The sequence below is a fragment of the Vombatus ursinus genome, unplaced genomic scaffold (assembly GCF_900497805.2).
Source record: "Vombatus ursinus unplaced genomic scaffold, bare-nosed wombat genome assembly UNPS02014832.1, whole genome shotgun sequence".
NCBI lineage: Eukaryota > Metazoa > Chordata > Mammalia > Diprotodontia > Vombatidae > Vombatus > Vombatus ursinus.
This window is the reverse complement of record NW_020954610.1, coordinates 16,186,974-16,211,943: the sequence shown is the minus strand read 5'-3', so window position 1 is coordinate 16,211,943 and position 24,970 is coordinate 16,186,974. Positions and strand designations below refer to the sequence as shown.

At 40.1% G+C, this 24,970-nt stretch overlaps 1 protein-coding gene across 4 annotated transcripts in view; it reads right to left on the bottom strand.

Moving 5' to 3' along the window:
• The window catches only part of ABCC6 (ATP binding cassette subfamily C member 6), a 59,591-nt gene that overhangs the window by 5,781 nt on the left and 28,840 nt on the right, over nt 1-24,970 (bottom strand). For 3 of the 4 annotated variants that reach the window (XM_027839642.1, XM_027839643.1, XM_027839645.1), the window contains 13 exons: nt 23,447-23,593; nt 21,972-22,053; nt 19,151-19,220; nt 17,242-17,368; nt 15,836-16,012; nt 13,863-14,030; nt 11,368-11,542; nt 11,079-11,154; nt 8,252-8,360; nt 7,593-7,800; nt 4,822-5,132; nt 3,912-4,111; nt 2,602-2,728 (listed from right to left, as the gene is read on the bottom strand). In XM_027839642.1, the coding sequence (XP_027695443.1) occupies nt 2,602-2,728; nt 3,912-4,111; nt 4,822-5,132; nt 7,593-7,800; nt 8,252-8,360; nt 11,079-11,154; nt 11,368-11,542; nt 13,863-14,030; nt 15,836-16,012; nt 17,242-17,368; nt 19,151-19,220; nt 21,972-22,053; nt 23,447-23,593 (1,977 nt within the window). The remainder of the gene's footprint in view (nt 1-2,601; nt 2,729-3,911; nt 4,112-4,821; nt 5,133-7,592; nt 7,801-8,251; nt 8,361-11,078; nt 11,155-11,367; nt 11,543-13,862; nt 14,031-15,835; nt 16,013-17,241; nt 17,369-19,150; nt 19,221-21,971; nt 22,054-23,446; nt 23,594-24,970) is intronic. The other variant, XM_027839644.1, reaches the window with a different exon arrangement.

Genomic DNA, 24,970 nt, shown 5'->3' with positions numbered 1-24,970 from the left:
AAGATAGGAAGCATCAAAAGTGGAATTTGACCCCACATCTTCTGTTTCCAATGCCAATGTTCTTTCCATTTTACCAGCTACCTTCTCCACTTGAGGATGAGTGATAGTGCTCTCTCTTAGGTTGACCTTCAATCAGACCTTTTTTTAGGCAGAGATGCTAACAAATATAAACATGCCAGAAAGATACAGGTAAGAATAGAAAAACAAGATAGTCCTGACCCTGGATAATCCAGACAACCACTGAGCAATCTGGCATTAAAAAACTTGGCCCATCATCAATAGGACAGATACAAATAGTCAGGTTTTCCAGTAGAAGAGATGGTTTGTACTGAAACATTCATATTTTTTCATCTCTTTAGGTCTAAGGGCAGGCATATGTAAGATATCTGACTGAGGTTAAAGGGAATCACTGTTGACTATGGAGCAGAGTAAAGGGAAGGGTTCCCATAGTCTTAATTTTCTTAGCACTGAGCTCCAACCAACTGAATGACTAAACTAACTTCTCAGCACCACTCACTTGCACTGAAGATTCTGGCATGAGTGCAGAAAGCCAGGAGTCACATAGCTCTGCTCAGGCCCTGAGCCTGGAGAAAAAAACTATATATTTCTCACTTCTGGTGGCAGGATTGGATTCTTTTCCACCATCACTTCACCCTCCCCAGGCCACCCCTATTGTTCTATGTTTGGATCCAGGGAGAAGCCACAGCCTTGTTTCAAGCACATCGGAGTGTCAGAAGATGATAGAAATGCAGAGAGAGGCTGAGATGACATAAGAAGAAAGGGGCCCTTTGGTATGGAAAGGATCCAGCCCTTGGCTCCAGAAGGGTGGAAAGCAGGTGGAAGGGTCTGTAAGACTCCAAGTTAATGTGAGCCATTGAGATTTGCTTCATCCAGGACAGAGCATGCCATGATCATAAGCAATGTCCCCAGGGTGGTGTGCCTTTTTCAGCAGCTATCCGTAGACCTGACTTCTAGGTCCTGGCTTTGCCACCAATTGCTCAGGTAATATTCTCTAGGTTTTCATAACACTGCTCTTTCCTGAGTTTCCACCTGTCTTACTGATACTTTTCTGTCTCCTTGGCTGAATAGCAAAGATCTCTTCATCCAGGTCATGTCTGCTAACTGTGGGGGTTCACCAAGCTCTCTTCTAGGCCTTCCTCTACCTCTACACTATTTCACTTGGAAATATCATTAGCTCCCATGGTCATTTCTATGCAGATGACTCTCAGATCTATTTGTCCTGCCCTAACTTCTCTCCTGACCTCTTGTGTTACATTTCCCACTGCCATTTAAGACATCTCAATCTAGATGGCCTGAAGACATCTTAAATTCAACATGCCCCAACCTGATTATCTTTTCCTCCAAATGTTCCTCTCTCCTTCACTTCCCTATTACTGTCTAGAGCACTATCATCCTCCCAATCCCCATCTTCCCAACAGACTGGCAGCCTCAGTGCTATTCTCAATTCCTCACTCTCTCTCACTCCCTATATCCTATAACTGGTCAAGTCCTGTGGCTTTTGCCTTCATGGTATCTTGTGTATACATCCCCCTTCCCTCTCCTGACACTACAACTAGACTGACACAATTCCTCATTACCTCACAGCTGGACTGCTGCAATAGCCCCCTGGTTGGTGTCTCTGGCTCAAGTCTCTTCCTGCTCCAGTTTATCCTTTACTCAGCTATAAAAGTGATGTTCCTAAAATGCAGTTATATATCACCTCACTATTCAGTAATTTCCAATGGCTCCCTTACCTACAGCATTAAAGTCCTCTGTTTGCTTTTAAAGCCCTTTCTAACCTGATTCCTTTCTATCTTTCCAGCCTTTTTTATACATTACTCTCCTCCACATACTCTGCAATCTAGTGACACTGTCCTCATTGCTTTTCCTCACTTCATCTCCCAAAGCTGAGGCTGTGCCTCAAGCCTGGAATGCTTTTCTTCCTCATCTCTGCTTCCTGGCTTCCCTGGCTTCCTTTAAGTCTCAGCTAAAATCCTACCTGCTACAAGAAGCTTTTCACAGTCTTGCTACCTTCCCTCTGAAATTACCCTCAATTTATCATCTTTATTTATTTGTACAGAATCATTTGCATGTGGTCTCCTTCATTATACTCCGACCTCCTTGAAAGCAGACACTGTTTTTTGGGGTTTTTTTTTTGCCTTTCTTTGTATCTTCAGCTTTTAGCATTAGCTGACTGACTGACTTACCTGATGTTACACAATTCCTTTCACCTGTGAGTACCTTAGTTTCCACATCCATTGGAATAGATAATCTCATTGGATCATAACTATACAATGGGAAGGAACTTCAAAGCCCACTTAGTTCAATATCCTCATTTTACAAATGAGGAAACTGAGGCCCACAAAGGTTAAGTGACTTGTATAAGGCCACATAGGTAGGTCATACACAGGACCTGAACCCAGGTCCTCTAACTCGTCAGGTCTCTTTCCAGAGTCATGCTATCTCCAGCTCTATCATTTGCTGAGTCTTTTCTTGGGCCTTGGAGACTGAATACATGCTCCTCATACCTTTTCAGAACAAGCTGGCTTCTCTAGTCTGCCCATCCTCAGCTACCTGAGACAGAGAAAGTTGATGGAGTACCTGGAGAGCCATTGAAATGGAAAACCCCACAATCCCTGGACTGAGGTGGGGCTTGCTGAACACAGCGAAGAAAGCAGCAGTGAAGATGAGAATATTTCCTAGTAGCTCCATATTGGTTGCCAGCCACCTGTTTGAGCCAAGAGAGGAGATTCTTTCAACCCTGGGAGAGGCTATTTTTTTGGCCTGTTTCCTACATTATCATCTCATATATCAACCCTTTGGGTAGTTTACCTCATGGGAAGATTTCTGATGACTAGGCCTAGTGCAGTCAGTATATGTGCCCTGAAACATAACAACCTTGGAGGACTGGGAAGATCCTGGGGTTCCCTATAATTAAGAAATCTTATCCTGGCACTGGAAGCCAAAGACTTCCTTTTTCTACAAAGGGTACATCAGTGTGAGACAGATGGCAGGAGAAAGACCACTCAAGAATTTTGCAGTGGACACAAGTTACCTATTTTGCTAGCAATTAAATGACACACACGGCAATCCATCTCCCATCTTTGCACTTTGCACTAACTATACACAATGGCTGGGATGCTCTCTCTTCCCATATCTACCTCTTAGAATCCCTAATTTCATTCAAGACACTGTTCAAACACCACCTTCTGCAGGAGGCCTTCCCTGGTTTTTTCTCTGCCATGCAACTTCTCTAACATTCTCTTCCATATATTCTGTATGTATACTGTATGTACCTATTTATATGTATGTTGTTTTCCCCATTAGCACATAAGCCCCTTGAGGGCAGGGCTTGAAATACTGTAAGAAATTAATATATGTCTGTTGCTTGACTGTAAAGATATAATAAAAACTTGCACACCTCTCCTATAAAAAAGCCCTCACCAGGGCTAGATAGGGAAGAGAAGCCCATTCAGGGAGGAGGAATTTTAGACTTTGTACCTGGTAGGCTGACTCAGGGTGCATCCCCAGTTACTTGGCTCCCCAGGGAGCTCAGTAGAGCAGTATTTAGCTCCTTCCTTCTCCCCTCCTAAAGAAAATATCCTTATACCATCCCATAGAATAGAGGGTGTTTATCAAAGCCTTATTGACTTTGTTTGCCATCAGGAAAATCACTGACTAAATGATCTTGGGCAACTATATATTTCAGCATGGGAAATTTTAAAAACAAATTACAGAACTCACCAAAGGGTAAGCAGGGTTGGTGTGTGAGGCAGGAGAAGAAAGGAAGGAAAGAGGACCAGACTGTATGACTTCTCTCATGCCCTTCCCAAATCCAATGCAGATTCTAATTTCAGGGTCTTCACCTCCACCCCCAGCTCTCCTTCCCTTTTCTTCAAACCCTTTCATACCTGTCAGCGACCAGCCTGGGGAAGCTGGCTTTCTGGTGTTCATCTATCCGTGAGTCATTCTGTACAATAAACTGGTCCTGAGACTGGAAGGCCCGGATCACTGCACTCCCTTGGAACGTCTCTGAGATGTGGGAGTAGATGGGTGAGCGGCTAACTGACTCCAAGCGCCTCAGCTGGCATGAACTGGCAACATACAGGCTCTGAAGTCAGACACAACAGACAGACAATGACATGGGGAGGAGAGATGGGGGAGAAAGAGAGTATCCCTACCCATAATATAGCAAGATTTAAGAGTTAAGATAAAGGATTGATAGAAACCAATATGGCAGGAGTGTTGAGCTGGGAGTCAGGAAACGTGTTCTAATCTTGGTTATGTCACTGCATCAGTGTCACTCAACATTTCCAGGTCTGTATTTCTTCAGCTGTCACTGACCTCTTGGGGACAGCAAGGAAGACTATCACAAGAGTACTCACAAAAGGCTTTGGGAGTCACGGAAAGGAATTGGAGAAATAGCCCTTTCTCCCCAAACCTAAGAGAGAAGTGTCTTCAATGCTTCATCTCAGCCAAGAGATGACCATGGTTATATGGAACATGATAATTAGCTATTCTTAGTTTCTGTTACGGTTGAAAAAAAGTTAACAGCTTCAGTATGAAAATAGAAGATTAATTTTAAGGAAAAACTGTGACAATACTAAGGGTTATGAAAGGAATAAACTAAGGAGGGCAAGTTTCCTGAGAGATGCATGAGGACAGATGAGAAACTCATCTGTGTGCAAAAGCCCAAGTCTAATAGTCTTGCTTGGATATGGGGAACAGCATCCTAAAGTACCAGGAGGGATGAATGATGTATAATATTGTGTTTTGCCTCCCTTTCCTTTCTTGGAATTGTGTCTTCATTGTATTCTATACCTGCATCCCAATGTAGAGAGCCATGAGGGGCAGGACCACGACAGCAGCCAGTGGAGTAGTTACCACTATCACCAAGATCACCTCCAAAAGTCCAAATAGGAAGCCTAAAAAAGACTTGAACTTGTCTGGGATCACAGCATCCATGGCATCTGTCTCCTTACAGAATCGATTGAGTAAATTTCCTATAGGTGTCTGCTCAAAGAAGGTCATGGGGGACCGGGCCACGTCATACAGGAGCCCCTGAAACAGCCGTTGAGATGCTCGAACTCCCCCAAGTAGGACAACCGCAATGGAACCAAACCTTCCAATGGCTAAGACATAAAAGCAGGAAATAAGAACTCATGGCACAGTGGAAGAAATACTCAATCTGTAGTCAGAAGATGTGGGTTCAAATCCTGACTGCCATTTGCTACTTGTGTGACCTTGGGCAAGTTATTTAATGTCACTGGGGCTCAGATTCACCTTCTGCAAAATGAGAGATTTGGACTAAGTATCCTCTAAGGTCCCATCCAGCTCTCAATCTATGATCTTAAGGGTACATGTAGGCAGAGCAACTAGAAGCTGAGGGAAGGGGAAGAGTGTGAAAAGTGGAAAACAGCTACAGGGTTACTTTAGCTAAGACTTTGTCATTATTGGTGCAAACTTAGGTGATTCATAATGTCTACAGGTCTGTTGTATCATCTGTAAAGTCCTTTCTAGTCCTAACAGGATGTAATTAAAATGGGTTGAGTGATTGCCCAAATAGCTGGTAACTGATACAGTCCAGGATTGGGACCCAGTTCTCCCTGGGCCTCAGTTTTATCATTTGTAAAATGGTTGTGTGGTTTGTCCATTCTCAAAGAGGACCATGGCATCAGGGAAATGATGACATGACTCACACTGATTTGGATTTGAGTGAGGGAGGGCTGTGCAAAGTCACCATCCTCACTTTCTCCTCCAGAGCCATCTGGGTCCAGTGGCTAGATACAAATCATGATGACTGGAGATGGCCCAGGATGCAGTGGGAGACCTTGGACTTTTTAAGCAAAGGTCTTCCTGAATTCTCACTTTGAGTGAGGCAATACCCACTTGGTGAATAAGCCTGTTGAAGAAGTAAGTCAGGGATGGCACTTTTAATTTAAAAAAAAAAATCTAACTGGAAGGGAGAGACCCTCAGGCTTGCTGGCCAAAAGAGAAATTACTGTTTACATTCACTCTGAGCCAGAAGGGCCCAAAAAGTAACCATTAAGTGGTGCTTGGGCAGGGACCTATTGTTATTCAATCAATGAGATACAGAGTGAATTGGGTTCATGGTCTTTGAGAAAGAAATTTAGCTAGTAAACCCCAAGATAGTACCTATATTGCCCATTAAATAAATTAAGGGTGTGAAAGTGCTTCCAAAAAAGCAAAGTACAACCCAAATGTAAAGTATTATTAATGATGTGATAATTTAACAAGAGCTGGGCTAATCTATGAGGAAGGGGGGAATAAGCATTTATATAGCATCTACTACATGCCAGGTACTGGGCTAACCACTTTACAAATATTATCTCATTTGATCTTCTCAACAATCCTGAGAGGTACATGCTATTATTATCTCCATTTTACAGATGGCAAACAGAGGTCAAGTGACTTGCCCAAGGTTACACAGCTAGTAAGTATCCGAGACCAGATTTGAACTCAGATCTTCTTGACTCCAAGCCCACTGCTCTATCCACTATGCCACCTAGCTGCCTAGGAAGGGGTTAACTAAGCAAATTCAAAGCATGGCTAGGATAAGCGTAAACCTACTAAAGAAAGCAAACTGTTTAAGTTTTACATAATTGATATAATTATAACAATCTCATTTTCTCATTAATAATTCACTCAAAGAACTCTGATAGTCCCATAACCTGTCTGGGCCTTAGTTAGTCACCTCATGTGTAAACTGAGAAGGTTAAACTAGACAACCTTTAACATCTAACATCTATGATCTAATACTTTATTGGCTTAATCCCAATTGTTATATAGTCCATATTTAGACTCCTGAGAGCTGGAAGGGGCCTTCTAATCCAAACCCCTCACTGTTTAGATGAGGAAAATGAGACCTAGATAAATGAAGTGACTTTACCAAGGTCACACAGCAAATTAGAGACAGAGAGAGCACTACTCGAATGTCACAAAACTGCATTTCTTTAAAGACTATTCTAAATTCAATTAAATGTCACGAATATAGGAAATATCTCCTCCCAGTAAATCAGAAAGTATAAAGTGAGGGTGTATTTTTAAACAGAAAAACCCTCCCAGGGAATTGTCAGGACATGTTACCTATTTACAAGTTTGTGTGTGTAAACAGAAGGGTGATAAAGAAAGTTCCATTTGGGTGAATCTTTGGCCTTCTTCCCAGGGGCCTGGTCTCCTGAGAAGTTTCTCATCCTGCTTTGAGAAGATTATCAGATGCTACACGAAGGCTTGCTTGGGAAAGGGGTTGCATGTTTATTTCCTATGGCTCATATCCAAAATATCTGGAGCACAAAATCTAGAGATTTCTTTGGTTCTTGCTGTCAGTTCTTTTCTAAGGCATAGAAAGACCCTGGGAGTCTCTTTTCCTCAATCACAAGGACCAGGACAGAATTCAGGCTGTACTCGGAAGTATAACACCTGGGCTCCTGATGAATGCCAGGAAGAGGAAGGGGAATACCAGGTAAGGTATAGTTGAGGCAGACCACTGGCTCTGAACCCTACTGAAGAGAAGAGAGAACTACAAAACATCTAGGGGAATGGATTATAAGAGTGAAAGAAGTTAGAGACACCTTGGAAACAGCCTAATAGCCCAAAGACCCCAACCCGAAGTCCTGTGTGCTGCTGGGTTCCATTCACAATGGGGTCATCTGCCCAGAGACTAAGCCAGTAACCACGAGAGAATGAGACCACCTGCTGGCAGAGGAATATAAACACCACAGAAAGGCAGATCGTTGTTCCCGCTGCCCTCAGGTAGGCCAGGTACAGAGTGGCATTCACCTGAAACACATGACAAGTGGAGGGAGAATAGAGAGGATAGACATAAGGGGATGGGGAAAGGAAAGAGAAGGAAACAGGAGAAGAGAGTAAGACAGAACGAGAGACAAAAGAAAAAAGAAAACCCTCAGTTAAGCTTCTCGAAACATTCTAGGGCAAAAAAAAATAATTATTCTCAAGTCCATCAACCAATCATCTGTCTCCCACAAGGATTGCAGCTTCTTCTCTAAGTTGGAGCCCTGCCCAGAGTCATTACACTCTCCTCTCTGAAGTATCCTTCCATTCTTGTGTCTTAGTGTCTTTTTTCCCCATTCACTTTCAATTGAAAAATATCAGGACATTTTTTAAGAGATTAAAAACATTGAGTGATGCAGTGACCTATGGGGCTCTCACTGGTCAAAGGCCTGGGGCGACAACAGGTTAGTGAGGGGAGAAGAAAAGAAACAACTATTACTCTGCCATATTGTACTCTGTCCCCTTCAGTCAGCTGTCCCGCCATCCTGGTGCCCTCAGCCTGGCTCTGTAGGGTTGTGCTGCCCTTTTCATGGGAGTCCTTCCTGAAGCTGCAAAATAGGACCAGTCATTAAGTCAAATTTAACTTCTGAATCTCTCCCTGGTGGGCCATCTACCCTAGCATTTTAAAATTACAATTTTCCTCAGTTTAGAATAGAACTGTGTACCTTTGAGAGAAGAGTCCTCTGAGATTATCTCCTATAGAAAATAAAATGAAGGCAGACTCTGTGTGGGGAGCAGTATTTGTGCAAGATTCAGAAATCTTGTGCCTAATATCTCTAATAGATATAACCTCAATATTTCATGTATGGGTGGATTTTAAACACACATAGTTGGGAACTGCACTCATTGGTCACTCATGTTTCCCGCATGGGAAATATCTGAGGAGCCAAACATTCATCAATTCTGCATCATCTTCCTTTTCTGCATCAGTTTTCCAAGTTGATTATTTGTTTAATTAAGGCTGTCATGTCAGGGATGCTGCAATTGTATGTGTCTTAAAGACTAAGCATTTACTTCGTTTACATATAAACTAAGATGAGATGTGCTGGTATTCTAAAGTCAGATTAATTTGTTTCATTAAGGACTTTTGCCCTATCATATCACAGGAAAGTATTTTATGAACCTGGTATGCTGGTGTAAAATGTGAAATTCAAATTTACTTGAGAAGTAATAAATTCATAATAATTTTATTGTTAATATTTTATTATTCATAATTAATATTTAATATAGTAATATTATTGATGTATTTTTATAAAATAATTTTAACATAATTTGCATTGATGTAACATGCAACATGCATAACTTTTCAAAACATTTTAAAATTCTATTATCTTATTTGATCTTCACAACAGCTTTGTGAAGTAAGTAAGGTAGGAATTGTTAACTAGTTTTTAGAGATAAGGAAACTGGGATGAGTCTCAGAGAGGGTAGTAAGAGAATTCAGGCAGCTAGGTGGTACAGTGGATAGAGTGACAGACCTACAGCCAGGAAGACTCATCTTCTTCAGTTCAAATCTGGCCTCAGAAATTTACTAGTTATATGACCCTTGGCGAGTCACTTAACCCAGTTTGCCTCAGTTTCCACATCTGTAAAATAAACTGGAGAAAAAAATGGCAAACCACTCCAGTATCTTTGCCAAGAAAACCCCACATGGAGTCACGGAGAGTTAGACATGACTGAAAAAGTCTCAAATGATCACGAGTAAGAGAATCAGTTCTACCACCCAGATTTCTTATTCCCTCTAGTCTGGTGTTCTTTTCTACTTCCTCAACATTTTTATTGGCCAACATTGTAAAGGTTCTTATTACTTAATTAGATATGGGAATAGAAACATAAACAAGAACAAAAATTATCAATTTTCTGATTGTTCTGCCCTGCTACTATAGACATTATCAAACATTGGGTGTTTGGGTCCTGATATATGCATATCATATATTTATTGATAAATTTCTTACATATATAGAAGTCAGTTTTAATGGGAAAAGATTCCTTTAACATATCTAAAATCTGTCTTGCCCGCTTTCTCATTTATTGTAGTTTTGTGTTCCATATGCTAATCATAGTCTAATTTATTGGATAAAAATATTTTTCTATGTTAGAAATTAAAAGACAAGGAAATTTAATGTTTGTTGCAAGTTTGCAAAACTGGCAGAACTATTTTTTTCAGCTACCCAAGGCTACTGTTTGGGTCTGACTTGGATTCTCATAAATGTAGCCTTTACAGATCTTGGGCCTCTATCTTTTAGACATGACTCACTTATTTCCATGAATGCAATCATGCAGGTGCCTTTATCTCATCTGGGAAACTGAATTGAATATATTCCAAATCCCACTCCTACTCAATGCCACTGGGATGAGTCCTTGAATGTGTCCTTGCAGGGGGCTTCCTTCTCTCTGCTCCCAACCTTGACTAAAGCCTGCTTGTTTCTCATATCTGACCCAAATCTCATGTCTGTTACTGTGTACATTCAACATTATGTTCACTGACACTTTGGGTCAGCTGCTCTGAAAAAAGAAAGAATCTCCCAAATGCACAGTCATAAGAAATAAGCTGTAACAAGCTGCCTACTAACCAAATAATGTGGTCTTGCTTGTGCCAAAACATGGTGAAAAGAACGGTGAAGTTATTCCTTTGTGTATGGCACTAAGTTTATAACGGATACTATTAGGAGTAAGGTAGTACCTGTACTCAAGAAATGTATAATCTATGCTTGCTATTTTGTGGAGGGGGGAGGGACAGAGGGAGAAAAATTTGGAACTCAAAATCTTATGAAAAATGAATGTCGAAATTTGTCTTTACATGTAATTGGAAAAAATAAAATACTATTTACATTTAAAAAAAAAAGAAATGTATAATCTAGCAGTGGGAGTGGGAGGGAGGGCAAGACAAGTACACGATTATAGTGTAAAGAATGCTCTAATGAGCAGCACATAAGTAGTACTCATGCAACTCTTATATAGACAGAGAAGATCACTCTTGGAAAGACAAGTTTGGTCCTAGATGGCTGCTAGCTCTATATTTCCCCATTAAGGTTCCAAAGTTCTTTAAGAATTCAGAGCAAGAGTAAATCACAAAGGAAAAGGAGAAAATTCTGGAGATCACTGATCAATATGACTGCTTCTCTCCACTTCCACTTCTTCCCTCTTCTCCCCTCTCCATCAAACCAAGGAACCTCAACTGGTACCAGGAGCTTCTGAAGTTTTCTAGATTTGTGTGTACTCTTTCTGTCCTGGGAATGTTATGGAGACAATAGTATTACACTGACCTTTCTGTTTTTCCTGCAGACGCCCCACTTTCTGAAATGGGCCGGGAGCTCTTCTTGACTTCTGAAAGCTTCATTTCTGAAAGAAGGATTTTGGGAAAATGGGAAGTTTCTCCTGGGAGCTGTCTGTCTCAGAGGATCAGTGAGACTTTAAAGGTTTGACACAGGGTACAGGAGGACTTTGTATACTGACCTCCTCCTCTTGTGTGGAAGCCTAAAGAGACCACTCCCTCCCACCCAAGAGAAAAAAAAAGATAGACAACCTGCCCTACACTCTAAGTGCAGGAATTACCTTGGCTGTGATTGGCCTCTTCTTGTTCTGACTGACTCAGGAAGTCTGCAAAAGTGCCATTCCTCTGTAGTAGCTCCTGATAGGACCCACTCTCAGCAACTGCTCCATTTGCCATCACAATGATGTGATCAACCTGTGGTAGGATGTGGACTGCATGGGTCACAAGAATTCGAGTCTAGGAAAGATAGAAAACAGAGTTGTGTGTGTAGGTTAAAAAGGTGCTTTTTTTGTTTTTGTTTTTGTTTTATTTTTTTGCTAGGCAATGCTGTTAAGTGACTTGCCCAGGGTCACACAGCTACTAAGTGTCGAGTGTCTGAGGTCGGATTTGTACTCAGGTCCTCCTAACTCTAGGGCCAGCGCTCTATCCACTGCGCCACTTAGCTGCCCCAAAAAGGTGCTTTTAAAAAAAAATCATGAATTTAAACAACGAACTTGAACATTTCAATATACAAAGAATAGGGGATTGTGTATGAAACTATGGACTTCCATTATATGTAATATCTTTTTAGAAAAGTATTCAGGTAGGTCCTGATTAGTATGAATTCTTGAATCTTGTGGTCACATGTATTTTAATTTTCACTATCTGAAGTTATTTTATATAAAGTAAGGTAACTGGTTTCAGTCCAATGGAAAAAAGGAGTGCAAATTAAAATCATGAGACCGCTCCAAAGGATTCCTTATTTATACTAACTGGAACCGAGCTGTAGATTAAATTTAATATGACAGCAGTACAACTTCCATATTGAAGACACAGGTTCAGTAACTTAGTCTCTTGTAATCCTTCTCTTTCCCCCAAACCTCTTTTTGGGCAGAGATGACTGGGAAGACATATATTTAGGGAAGATACACTGTTCTGACCTTAGAATTTTGACTTTCAAGTTCATAGGATCATAGATTCAGAGCTGGAAAGGACCATGGAGGCCAATAAGTTCAACCACATCATTAAGTGACTTGCCCAGCATCACAAAGCTTGTAAGCATTTGAGGCAGGATTTGAATTCAGGTCTTTCTGACTCTAAGTCCCACCTTCTCCCCACCATATAGAATCTTGAGACTAGGAAGATTTTGAAGAAGTCATCAAGCCAAACCAAATCCTCATAGCTGATATTGCCCATTAAACATCAAAAAAAGATAGTGGTCTTCTGTATGCATAAGGATTTCTGGAATTGAACCAGATTTGAGGTCACTTTTCTATATATTCATCTGCATGCAGGGATATAAACTTGCATATGTATTCATGTACTTGAATATGTAGGGCCTACTTCACTTTATATTGCTGAACAGTATGTATTCGAAATTGAATTCACTGAATCGTATTCTCCCATTGACTTCCATTATAATTTCAGAGATTCTTCCTATTTATTTCTGTTTGATCCTCTCTTGGTAGCAGTTTCCAAGTTTCTCCATGCTACTTTATCAAAAGGTCTATCAATAAATACTTAAATCCCCTAGATGAGATCAAATCCCCCAAAGTGAAAATTTGTGACCTGAACAATGTTCTAACTAGGTCAGGGTGACTAGGATTTTACCCCAGAGTGCTGAAATTTACGTGTCCTCCTTTAGCAGGCAGGAATAACTAAGTTTAACACCTAGTTATCAAGAATATTTAGTTAAAATAGGAAGCTAGACTTTTCCCCTGGCCTCCCAGGTCCCCTTCCCCTTCCCTGTTCCCTCATGAGATAGCAGACTCTGTGGTTGGGGTAGGGGTGGAATCCCTAGGTCTCTATCTTCCTTTCCCCTAGAGCTTGGGTGGCTCGTGTCCTGAGGTCCAAGGTCTCTTACTCTCCCTGCTACCAAATGAATTTGTCTTAAAAGAAAAAAAGATTTTATGCCTTTTATACTGCCTTTTGTGGTCCAGGGTGGTCCAAGGTACATTTTATGGTATTTGGTTTAGATATCAGCTTTGGTAGTAAATTTCCAGTTTCAGCTATTAAATTTTTCTCAAAGTGGGGCCCTCCTGCCCTCCTATACATATATGTATACATATATATACATATGTATATATACATATGTATATATAAATATGTATACATACATATATACATATGTGTATACATATATACATATGTATATATACATATACATATGTATATATATAAATATGTATACATACATATATACATATAAACTTAAAATTACCTAAAATATAAACACACTCACTGACTAGTGCCTCTATGTTGTCTTTGTTGTACTAAATATAAGATCCTTGAGAGCAGGAGATATATTTTCTATTTGTCCCATAGAATCTTTCACATTCTGCAGAATGTAAATAATTATGTAATAACAGGAGAAAAGAGACACCTTTGTTCTTCTCTTCCTTGGAAAGACGGGAGAAGATAGAAAAGGACAGAGGTGATGGGACAATGGGATGGATTTGGAGCTCGGAATGGATGAGGGCTGAGTCCTGGTTAATCGTGAAAGATCACTCTAGTCTAAAACCTTTGGGACTGGGATAGATGGGCAAGGCTCCATTTTTGTGCCCTTTGAGTACCATACCATTCCCTGGAGCAATCCGCCTGGCCCAATGACATGGTCAAAGATGTGCTGGCCAACATGAACATCTAAGGCTGCTAGAGGGTCATCCAGTAGGTAGACAGATGCTTTCTTGTACACAGCACGAGCCAGACTCAGCCTCTGTTTCTGGCCTCCAGAAAGGTTAATGCCCTGAAGAAGAAGATCCAAGAGACAGGGTTAGTCCTGAATATCTCTACATCTTCCTGTTGAGGTAAGCTGGATACTCTTTGGCTTGGCTAGCTTCCTGCTGGCCTTGTGATAAAAAGAAGACTAGCTACTAAGGACCCAAAATCCCTGGGAAAGACTATGGTCTGGAATATAGAGGGCTACTTTCCAGAGCCCTCCCTAAAAGGAAAACCAAAGAAGATAATTCAAACCAAGAACTTGAAATCACAACTTAGAATAAGGAAGTGAACACAGTGGTTTCAGATAAATAACTTTTGGCTTCTGTGAAATCTCTGAGGAGTAAAGGGAGTAGTTTATAAAATTGTAAAGTTTTTTTATATGAAACTGTGGATTTCTATTAGCTATATCTAAGTGGTTTAGAGGATAAAGCTCTGGATTTGGAGGCAAGAAGATTTGCGTTCAAATCCAGTCTCAGACACTAGCTGTGTGATCACAGGGAGGTCACTTGACCTCTGACCACCTGACCTTAGATTCCTTAACTGTAAAATGGGGGATGATAATAACCTACCTTACAGGGTCGTTGTGAGGATCAAATGAGATAATATTTGTAAAGTGTCTTACAAATGTTAAAGTGTCATATGTTGTTGTTTAGTTGTTTCAGTCATGTCTTACTCTTCATGACCCCATTTGGGAGTTTTCCTGGCAAAGATAATGGAATGGTCTGTCATTTCCTTCTCCAGATTTTACAGATGAGGAACTGAGCCAAACAGAGTTAAGTGACTTGCCCAAGGTCAAACAACTAGTAAGTATCTGAGGCTGGATTTGAACTCATGAAGATGAGTCTTCCTGATTCCAAACCCAGTACTCTATCCACTATGCCATGTAGCTGCCCCTTAAAATGTCATAAAAATGCTAGCTATTATATACAACTTGCTTTTCTTTAAAAAAATTAATCAACACGTACTTTTTGAAGCTGTCCTTCTTATCTGTGAGAATCATATACTTTAAAAGAGCTAGAGCACTGGACTTGGAAGACCATTCCAGTTATCTTTGCCAAGAAAACCCCAAATGGGGTCACAAAGAGTCAGACACGACTGAACAACTTGCTCTAATTGTCTGTGATCCTGTGAGAGATTTACCAAGGCTCAAACAGCTAGTTAATGGCATAACCTTCTACCTCAATCCCTCAATACTAGTACCTTCCCTCTGCTGATTATTTCCTATTTATCTTATACTTAGATTGTTTTTACATATTTGTTTGCATATTGTCTCCCCCCCATTAGATTGTGAGTTCTTCAAGGGCAATGGCCAGGTTTTGCCTTTCTTGGTATCTCTAGATTTTAATAAATGCTTGTTTACTTACTGGCTGCATTGGACTGTACCACAGCTTTCTCAATTCCCTGTTGTTGGAAGGACTCCCTTCACTGCTTTTTTACTACATGAATCTTTTTTTCTTTTTCTCCCTACTTCCTTACCCATTATTCCTTATTATAATGCTCTCATTTTCTTCTTTATTCTCATTATCCCTAGAAACGTTTTACCAAATGATACCTTCAGATATCACTTAGATCATATAGAAGCAGCTAGGTGGTACAGTGGACAGAACCTGGGACTTGGAGTCAGAAAGACCTGAGTTCAAATAAAGCCTCACCCAATTAGTAGCTATGTGATTCTGGGCAAGTTATTTAACTTCTCTTAGCCTCAGCTTCCTTATCTATAAAATGGGTTTAAAAATGACACCCCCTCTACTAGTGACAAGGCTAGAAGGGGGCCCAGATTTGATTGCCCTGGCAATTAGGAAGGGCGCTGAGGTATGATAGCTGACCCACCTGTTCACCTATCTCTGTATGGATTCCAGCAGGAAAACTTGCAAGGTCTGGACGCAAAGCACAAGCCTCCAGAACTCTGTCTAACCATGGTATATCCAGCCTCTGTCCAAAGCACACATTCTCTTTCACTGAAGCATTCTGGATCCAGGCTTCTTGGGGTACATAAGCCACTGAGCCCTAGGGAGGAAAAAACCCCAAACAGCATATATCCCAAAGACGGGAAAGATTTGGAAAGAAAGTCCCCAAACACACCAAAATATTCATAGCAGCCCTTTCTGTGGCAGCAAAGAATTGAAAACAAAAAACAGATGCTCATTGAATGAGGAATGGCTAAAGAAATTGTGGCACATGAATTCAATGGAACATTACTGTACTGCAAGAAATGATAAACATAAAGATCTTGGAGAAGCATGTGAAGATTTATATGAATTGATGTGAAATAAAGTGAGCAGAACCAGGAAAACAATACACACAATGACTACAACAATGCAAATGGAAAGAACCACAGCAGCAGCACCATCAAAACCGAATGCTATAAAATTAAAACAGATATTAGAAGGCACTTCTCCTTGCTTCCTTGCAGAGCTGGGGAAGTATAAGCATAGACGAGGTTGCATCAGTCCCATCAACCCCTCTACATTGGTGGTTTAGTCTTGGGGGCCATGTCCTTTTTTAATTGATTTTTTTTTGTTTTTAAATCACCTTTATTTCATAATATATATGTCTCTCCTCCCTTCATCAGAGATCTATATGAAGGAAGAATAGGAAGAAGAAAGGGTGGAATGAGGGGGAGGGAAGGAGGGAAGGGAAGAAGAGAAGAGAGAGAAAGGAGAGGAGGAAAGAAGGGAGGGAGGGAGAGAGGAAGGAAAGGAAGAAGAAAAGAAGGAAGGAAGGAAGAAAGGAATGGGGACAGGAAGGGATGGAGGAAGTCTAACAAAACTAAGTAAGACATCGATTGAGTCTGACAGTATATGCAATGTTCCACACTGGGTATTATGATTTAAGAACACTACTAAACTAGGGTGTGTCTAAAGCAGGATGACAAGGATGATGAAGGGACTTAAAACCATATATGAGATTTAGCTCAAGGAGCAAGGATATTTAGCCTAGAGAGAATCCTTAAGTGGTACTAGATAAATGGGACTCTCTTATCTCATAATGTTGTGCATGGCTGTCCCTATTTTATGGATGCAGAAAGTCAGGTCTGGAGAGGTTAAGTAACTTGCCCAAAATCACAGAGCTAATTATGGTGTATTCAGGATTAGAATCTAGGTCTTCTGATTTCCAGTCCCAAGTTTCTTCTGGGAATTTTTGATTGCAAACAAAAAGAGTAGAAGAATGGTTGGGGGCTGAGTTCCTACAACTCCTTTTTCAAAGACATAGAGAGAAGGTGTCTGTGACCTTACCTTAATGTTCACATATCCCTCCAACTTGGACAACTCCCCCAGGAGCGCTGACAGCAATGAGGACTTCCCTGAACCCACCGAGCCAATTACAGCAAACAAGGAGCCCCGTGGCACAGCCAAGTTTATTCTGATAAAATATGGGTAAAAATTAAAAAAAAAAAAACCATGGGAATGGGAGGTAGACTCCCCTGGTGAGGGATATAGGCTCAATCTATGAAGACAAACTGAAGATGTTAATGATCCAAATACTGATCCATGTAGATTTCCTAGTCTGCAGTTTGGAGCCTACCTCTGGATCTGCGAAAGAACAACCAGGAGTGGTGATTGGACAGCTTTTCTTCCCAACCCATGTCCAACCATCTGTTCATCCACCCACCATCTACAATCACATTCACTTAAGTTCAACAAGAAAGCTATAGGTGCCTACCAAGTACAAGGGTCTTGTGGGAGGTATTGGGAATAACACAAAGACAAAAATGAAAAACAGCATCTATTTTATAAACACACATATATTTCTTAGCCTTCTCTTTTCTCTCCATCATGATCATTTTTCAACCATCCTGGGAGATATATATGGCAGTGGAATGAGAGAAACCAGGCTACTGGACAGACATATACTAGAATCAGGGGTGGGGAACCTGTGGCGTCACAGCCACATGTGGCCTTCTCAGTCCTTGGGTGCACCTTTTGACTGAGTCCAAGTTTTACAGAACAAATCCTTTTATTGAAGGGATTTGTTCTGTGAAGTTTGGATTCAGCTAAGGGCCACACATGTGGCCTCAAAGCCGCAAGTTCCTCACCCCTGTAGATGTACCTTTGTTTCCTGAAATAGTAGTGATAATAAGTGATCTCTATGAATGAGACCCAAATCCCCTCCCTTTTCCTTCATTGATGGGTTTGGGTATTTGCATTATCTGCCTGTCATAAATTCTCATCAAACAACTGTCCTTAGGAATGTGGGCCTGAAGCACAGGAGTGCTTAGGAACTCTGGACTCAGCAAGTGAAGGAAGGGGTAGCCAAGATTTTGAATAGACATGAGCTATGATACTTACTTATCCTCCTCAGACTGTCTTGACTTTAAGCATAAGTAATAGTTGCCCCAAATGGGATGCTGGAGGACATTGGAATGTCACTAGACTTCTTTTGTGGGACCACTAGTGGGGAAATCTGGCAGCTATAACTAATCTGGAAGAGCCATAACTAAGGTGTGATGACTGAGGCTCTGTCCTCATGATACAGCAATTTAGAAAGCATAAGAATTTAATACGTGTACTCATCAGAAGTTGAAAATAATTTAAATTAGCATCCAATTAAAATGAATAATTTGGTAAATAGGAAGCTACTGAATGGTTTCCATTGTGAATACCCACCTGTAAGCCACTACAGTAATGAATTCCCCTTTTTGTTTGACTAAATGTATCTTAAATAATGAATAACAATAAAAAATGAATGCATGGCAAGATATTTTTCTAACATCATGAATTATAGGGTCTATTTTAAAATATAGGGTTTATTTTATGTTACTTTTCCTGTATGCCATAATTTCTAGTTACAGTTCTTGTCAACATTTATTTGTCACCCATCCTGGTTTCACCTCTTTTGGCCTGTTTTTACTTCACTTATGAAGGGAGGTTTGGCAAATGCCACAATGGAGAGACAGGCTCAACTGCCTGCCTTCAATGCTTCCTTGAGATCCACTACACTAGAATAAGAAAGAAATGACCAGAAAATATAGATTAATATATCCTTATCAGAAAAGGAAACAAACCCCAAAATCTCCAGAGGATAAATGAAAAATTAAAAAATAAAATCACTCACAGGTTCAGTAGAGGTTTGGATTTGAAAAACATCACTCCTTTCCCTGGTATGTTTTAGAGTGAAAAAAAAAAAAAAGAAACAGTTCTATACCTTTGAAGGCAGGGAGAGCTTTCCCGAGACCATGCAAAGGTGCCATCTTGAACAGAGATGCATTCCTCCCCTGTGACACAAAGACGTCTTTCAGCTTTGGGGATCTAGTTCGCACATTATCTTGGTCCTTTAATTCCTCTTCCTTCTACCCATTTTGGGTCACTCACACCAGTCACTTGTCCCAGAGTCTCAGTTTCCTCCTTTGTAAAGGGTTGCACTCAGTGGCCTCCAACGTCCCTTCTAGTTCTCTATTATTCGATTATTATTGTTATTATTATTATTATCATCATTATTATTATTATTATTATCTTCCTCCAGAGACAGGGTGAGGAGATTAGGCTTAGGGAGAGAGAGGAAGTTCAGATACTTTCATTTGGTTTATCATAGGCTCTGGTGAAAGGATTGGTAAAAGATGGATACATAGAATTAGGAAGGAAGAACTGAAATCAAAGGATTAGATAACAAGAGGCTTTAATAGGTACAGTTTATGTGTTTATATTTGGCTTCTCAACACTGATCACCCTCTCCTGTCCCCTCTTCCCCACTCTGGCCAATGTCTAGTTTTTAGTAAGTCCTCAAGAAATACTTGTTGATTAAAGTTTGAGATGTTGTCAGTGGATTTCACTTATCTATACCAACATATAAATTACCAGGAGTAATGAGGATTGTTTACATTGTTTACATCTAAGAAATCCACAGAGACATATAGAGGAACTGAAGGAAGAGACTTCACTCTATCTGTAAAAATGGAAAGAATAATTTCAGGGAAGCATTTTGCATCTTTGCTCAAGGATCTATTAATAATGTAGGCAACAGGGGATATAGGAACATACTGTTCACTCAGATACTTGTGGGAGGTTATTGCAGGGGGAGAAAAGAATAGAGGAGAAATGAAATGCCATAAAACTAGGGTAGTCTCACATTGTGAACCAGAGAAGTCATTCCTTCCCTAATGATTCAGTACCAGGATCATAGGATTATGGACTTAAGAGTTGGAAGGGACTTTGGAGGCCATCTACTTCATGGTCATTCCATCTGATGTGGAATTTGAACCTTGCCCTTCCAGGCTGTAGGACCAATACTCTATGTACTGCTTCTCTCAGAGTAGAAAGTTATTGCCAGATGACTTTGGCAATTTGTCTCATTTGGAAACCTATGGCAGTAATTTGGAGTCCCCTTTTGAACCTTTTTTTTTTTTTTTTTTTTTTTAGGCAATGGGGTTAAGTGACTTGCCCAGGATCACACAGCTAGTTATTATTATGTGTCTGAGGCCAGATTTGAACTCAGGTCCTTCTGACTCCAGGGCCGGTGCTCTATCCACTGCGCCACCTAGCTGCCCCATCCCTTTTGAACTTTCTGATGCTAGCTAGTCTCACCAGGGAGACTATCCTATTTAATTTCAGGAAGCCATAGATCTATCCTATGCCTAATAGGATTAAAAAGTCATCCCATTCTCTTTTTTCCAAAGGCTATACCAAGCCACTGTGTTTCTTCTCCTGCTTCCAGTAATGACAGCCAGAACTTCCCTGGTGGCATCCTCCTGAGGTCTGACTAAACCCAGAGGTTCCCCTTCCTGCCCTCTGGTCTTGCCTCATAGCAAACATCTCTAACTCTTAAGAATTCTGTTCATTGATACCGAATGAAGTGAGCAGAACCAGGAGAACATTGAACACAGTAACAGCAACATTGTGTGATGACCAACTTCGATAGACTTAGCTTTTCTCAGCAATACAATGATCTAAGACAATTTCAAAAGACTCATAATGGAAAATGCTATCCACATCCAGAGAAAGAACTATGGAGTCTGAATGCAATCAAAGCATACTATTTTCTCTCTCTCTCTCTCATTTTGTTTTTTTCTTTCTTGTGATTTTCTCCTTTTGCTCTGATTCTTCTTTCACACCACGACTAATATGGAAATACGTTTAATATGATTGTACATGTATAGCCTATATCAGATTGCTTGCCATCTTGGGGAGGGGGCAGGAGAGGAAGGGAGGGAGAAAAAAATTTGAAACTCAAAATCTTATGAAAGTGAATGTTGAAAACTATCTTTACATGTAATTGGAAAAAATAAATACTATTAAGTGGGGGAAAAAAGAACTCTGTTCCCAAGACTAGAATGTCAGTTAGTTGAAAAAGTTCAACTATCATTGGATTTTTCATTACTTTTTAATCATAACACCATTTCTTTGTGAATTTGTCTTGGGTGGGGGTTGAGGAAATGGAGAAAAACAGCAAATAAAAAGAACTACTTGAAATCCCAGGGAGACAAAAGAAACTCATTTATCTGGCATTCAGCAGTATCTGGGAAAGAGGTCTCCCCATGGATGAATTTTCCAAACTTACCTCTGAGGTCGAACACTTGAAACATTTAAAAAAGAAATCATTTTAAAATGCTTGCTTCTGTACATCTTTAACCTTTTCTTGATGACTCAGTTCTCATTGTGAACAGTGACTATAGTAACTTCAGGGCTTACTGAGGAATATGGGGCTATTATCCTAAATGCCTCAGACTACAGTGCTTTTTGAGTTTTTGTACCTGCTTTTTATACTTTTTCTTACTCCTCTCTTGCTGTTATATATCACTTTTGGCTGCTGTCAGTAAGACATCATTCTCCCTGTCCCCATCCCCTCAACTCTAAGGTCACACAAACCTATAAGGTTTATATAATGGTTAAAACTAAACTTAGGTTTTCATGACTCCAAGGGTAACTCTTTATCTACTTTAACATGTTGTCTCTCCTTTGTACCTTTAAACAGCTTGACTAGCAAACTCAAAATTCCCAACACGGACCTATAGACTAAGCTCAGTACCTACCAATGGGGCTTGTGTTAATTGCTCTGGGCTCTACCTCTTCCAGATGGAGGAAAGCAGCTAGGCGAGCCAAGGAAACCCAGGCCTGAGAAAAAAACAAAAACAAAAAAACAAAGTTTAATGGTTGAAGACCAACACAAGAAGGAAAGGAAGACCATTCTGATGTGATTCCTAAAAAAATCTATCTTCTTTTTCAGGCAAGGAAAAACAAAGATGAAGGAAGAGTTATTCTCCTAGTAAGAACTCCTGGAACTATGAAATCAGGATATAGTCTCACTCTGCCTCTAGGTAGCTAGGTAGAAACTGTTTCTCAGTTTCTCCATCTGCAGCAGGGTATAACACCATCTACCTTACCTATCATATTAGGCTGTTATAGAGCAAATGAAAGATAAAAGAAGATACAAAAGATACAAGCAAATAATGAAAAGATGCAAGCAAATAAAAAGATACAAGAATGTTTTGAAATAGTAGCAAATACAAGCTATTATCCAGTGTTCCACTTAATAAAAATTGTTCTTAGAATCTATTATTATGAGGAAGAAAGGAATAAGGGTAGAGAGGTTCTTGCACTGGGTGTAGATGAGTTGAGTTCTGTCTCTAGAAAAGGAGATAGTAGCTAAAGCTAACATGTAGTGGCAACTAATGGCATGGATGTTCATGAAACAAGTTTTGGTGGTCCTCTCTCTACCCCTCATAATCAATGTGCCCCTTACCTTTTCTCTCTTATCTGTATGTCTTATTCAATTTTCCATTCTTCTTCCCCCTTATTTCCTCTCTCCTTTTTTCTCCTCTACCTGTTATTTTCTTTCTGACACTATTCTCTCTAAGGTTACTAATGACTGCCTTACCATCAAATCTAATAGGCTTTTTTTTTCAGTTTTCATTTTCTTTGACCTCTCAACATACTGACCCTTTCTCCTTTAATATTCTCTTGGCTCTTGGCTTCCTCTTATGGTTCTCTCATATTTCAGTCTCATTTGTTAGCCTCTTATCCTTCTCACACCCCCTAAACATGCCTGTCTCCCAAAGACTGCCCTTAGTCCTCTTTTCTTCTCTTTCTACATTCCTTCCTTTGGCAATCTTTTTTATTCCCATGGCTTCATTTGTCACCTCTACGCAACTGAGTTGAATGAGAGAGCTCACTTGGCTCTGTTGACCAGATTCATGAGTTTCATTTTAAGAAAACCCTATATACAAAAGTCTGAGCTTACAAAACAGATGACTATGTAGATGACTCCCAAAATCCTGACCTCTTCCCCTCAAATGACAATGTCATATTTCCAACTGCCTCTTCAACACCTCTGCCTGAACATTCTACTAGCACCTCAAACCCTAACATATCACAAACATAAATCTTCTCCAAAACTTGTCCCTACCTGTAAATCTTCTGTGTCTATTAATGGAAAGAGATTTAAGGCTTCAAAGATGACTAATTCAGTAAATGCTGAATTATAAACCCTTTTTCCCTCCTATCTTACCTGGAAGATGGTATTGATGGAAAATGGCAGGAAAGCCTGGGCCCTGTTGAGAATATTGATGATCGTCAGAGCCACAAAAGCTTTTTCAGCATCCAGGACGTGCTTCTCATCTGTCAGTGCATGGACAGCAAACATGACCAGGGCAACCTTGGAGAGACCCCAAGACTTCCAGTGAATGGAGTTATACAAATAGAAATTATTTACCCTATCTTTTTTTTTTTTTTAGGCAATTAGGGTTAAGTGACTTACCCAGGGTCACACAGCTAGTGTCTGAGTCCAGATTCGAACTCAGGTCCTCCTGACTCCAAAGCTGGTGCTCTATCCACTATGCCACCTAGCTGCCCCTCCTTTCTTTACCCTATCTAAGGAATTAGGCCTGTCCTGGGGGAGCCTGGGAAGAGACTATTTTATCTTATGTAGCCTATTTGGGAATAGCCTGCATATAGGCAAATGTCTATATGGTATTATGCTGTGGTGGAAGGAGTCACAGGGTCCCATTAGCTTTATTGTGAATTTATACACTCTGGGACTCAGTTTCCTCAAATTTGTAAAATGGAAAGGGTCAACTATTTGATTCCTAAGGTACCTTCTAGTTCTAACATTCTATGACTCTTACATGGTTTGGTTTGAGTACAGAAAGGAAAAAGCTACTCTGGTCCAAGGAATTCTCTCCTAACTGCCCAGCCCTGGGTCATGAAATATTTGTTTGTGTCCTAGACCCCTTGGGCAATCCAAGGACTATCTTCTCAGATTAATGTTTTTAAGAATAATTTATAATGAAGAGAATGCTAAATTTCAGTTAGAGGTAAGTGAAAATAAATGCAATGTGAAGGATGAAGAATTATTTTAGAATATAAATGTCAACTTGGAAAAGTGACAAACTGAACTGGTATTAGCCATTAACATCTTTCACAGAATTAATTTTTTTTCCACAAAATGCTAGTGGAGGAATGGAATCTAAGAAATCATCTAATCTAACCCTGTTATTTTACAGATGAAGAAACTGAGCCCCATCAAAGGGAATGGATTGATTACATGTCACACTTCTAGTTAGTGATGAACTAAGACCAGAACTAGGTTTTCTTGATTTCCAGGCTAGCTATTTTCCCATTATATATTAACCCTAGCTGACAGCAAGGTCCTCAGTGGCAATGTCTTGACTCTATTACTAGAATGTAAGTTCTTAGAGGACAGAGACTAGGTCATTAATTAAATGAACATTTATGCACAGAAGAAAATAGAAGGAAGAACAGAAAGATGTACCAACAGGACAGTCTTGAAAGTTATAGGTTGAATATATTATTTTACAATTAAAAATGAAAGTATATAATAGAGATTTGTAGCTTCATGTACAATTTTCTTCTTCTGTCTTACTATGTATATTGGAATACCCATTTTATTTGATGTTTGTTAACTTCAGAATAAAAATAGGTTTAAAAATTATGAAGCACCTACAAATTATCAAGTATTTATTAAGTGCCATGGGCAGCTAGGTGGCACAATGGATAGAGTGATAGGCCTGGA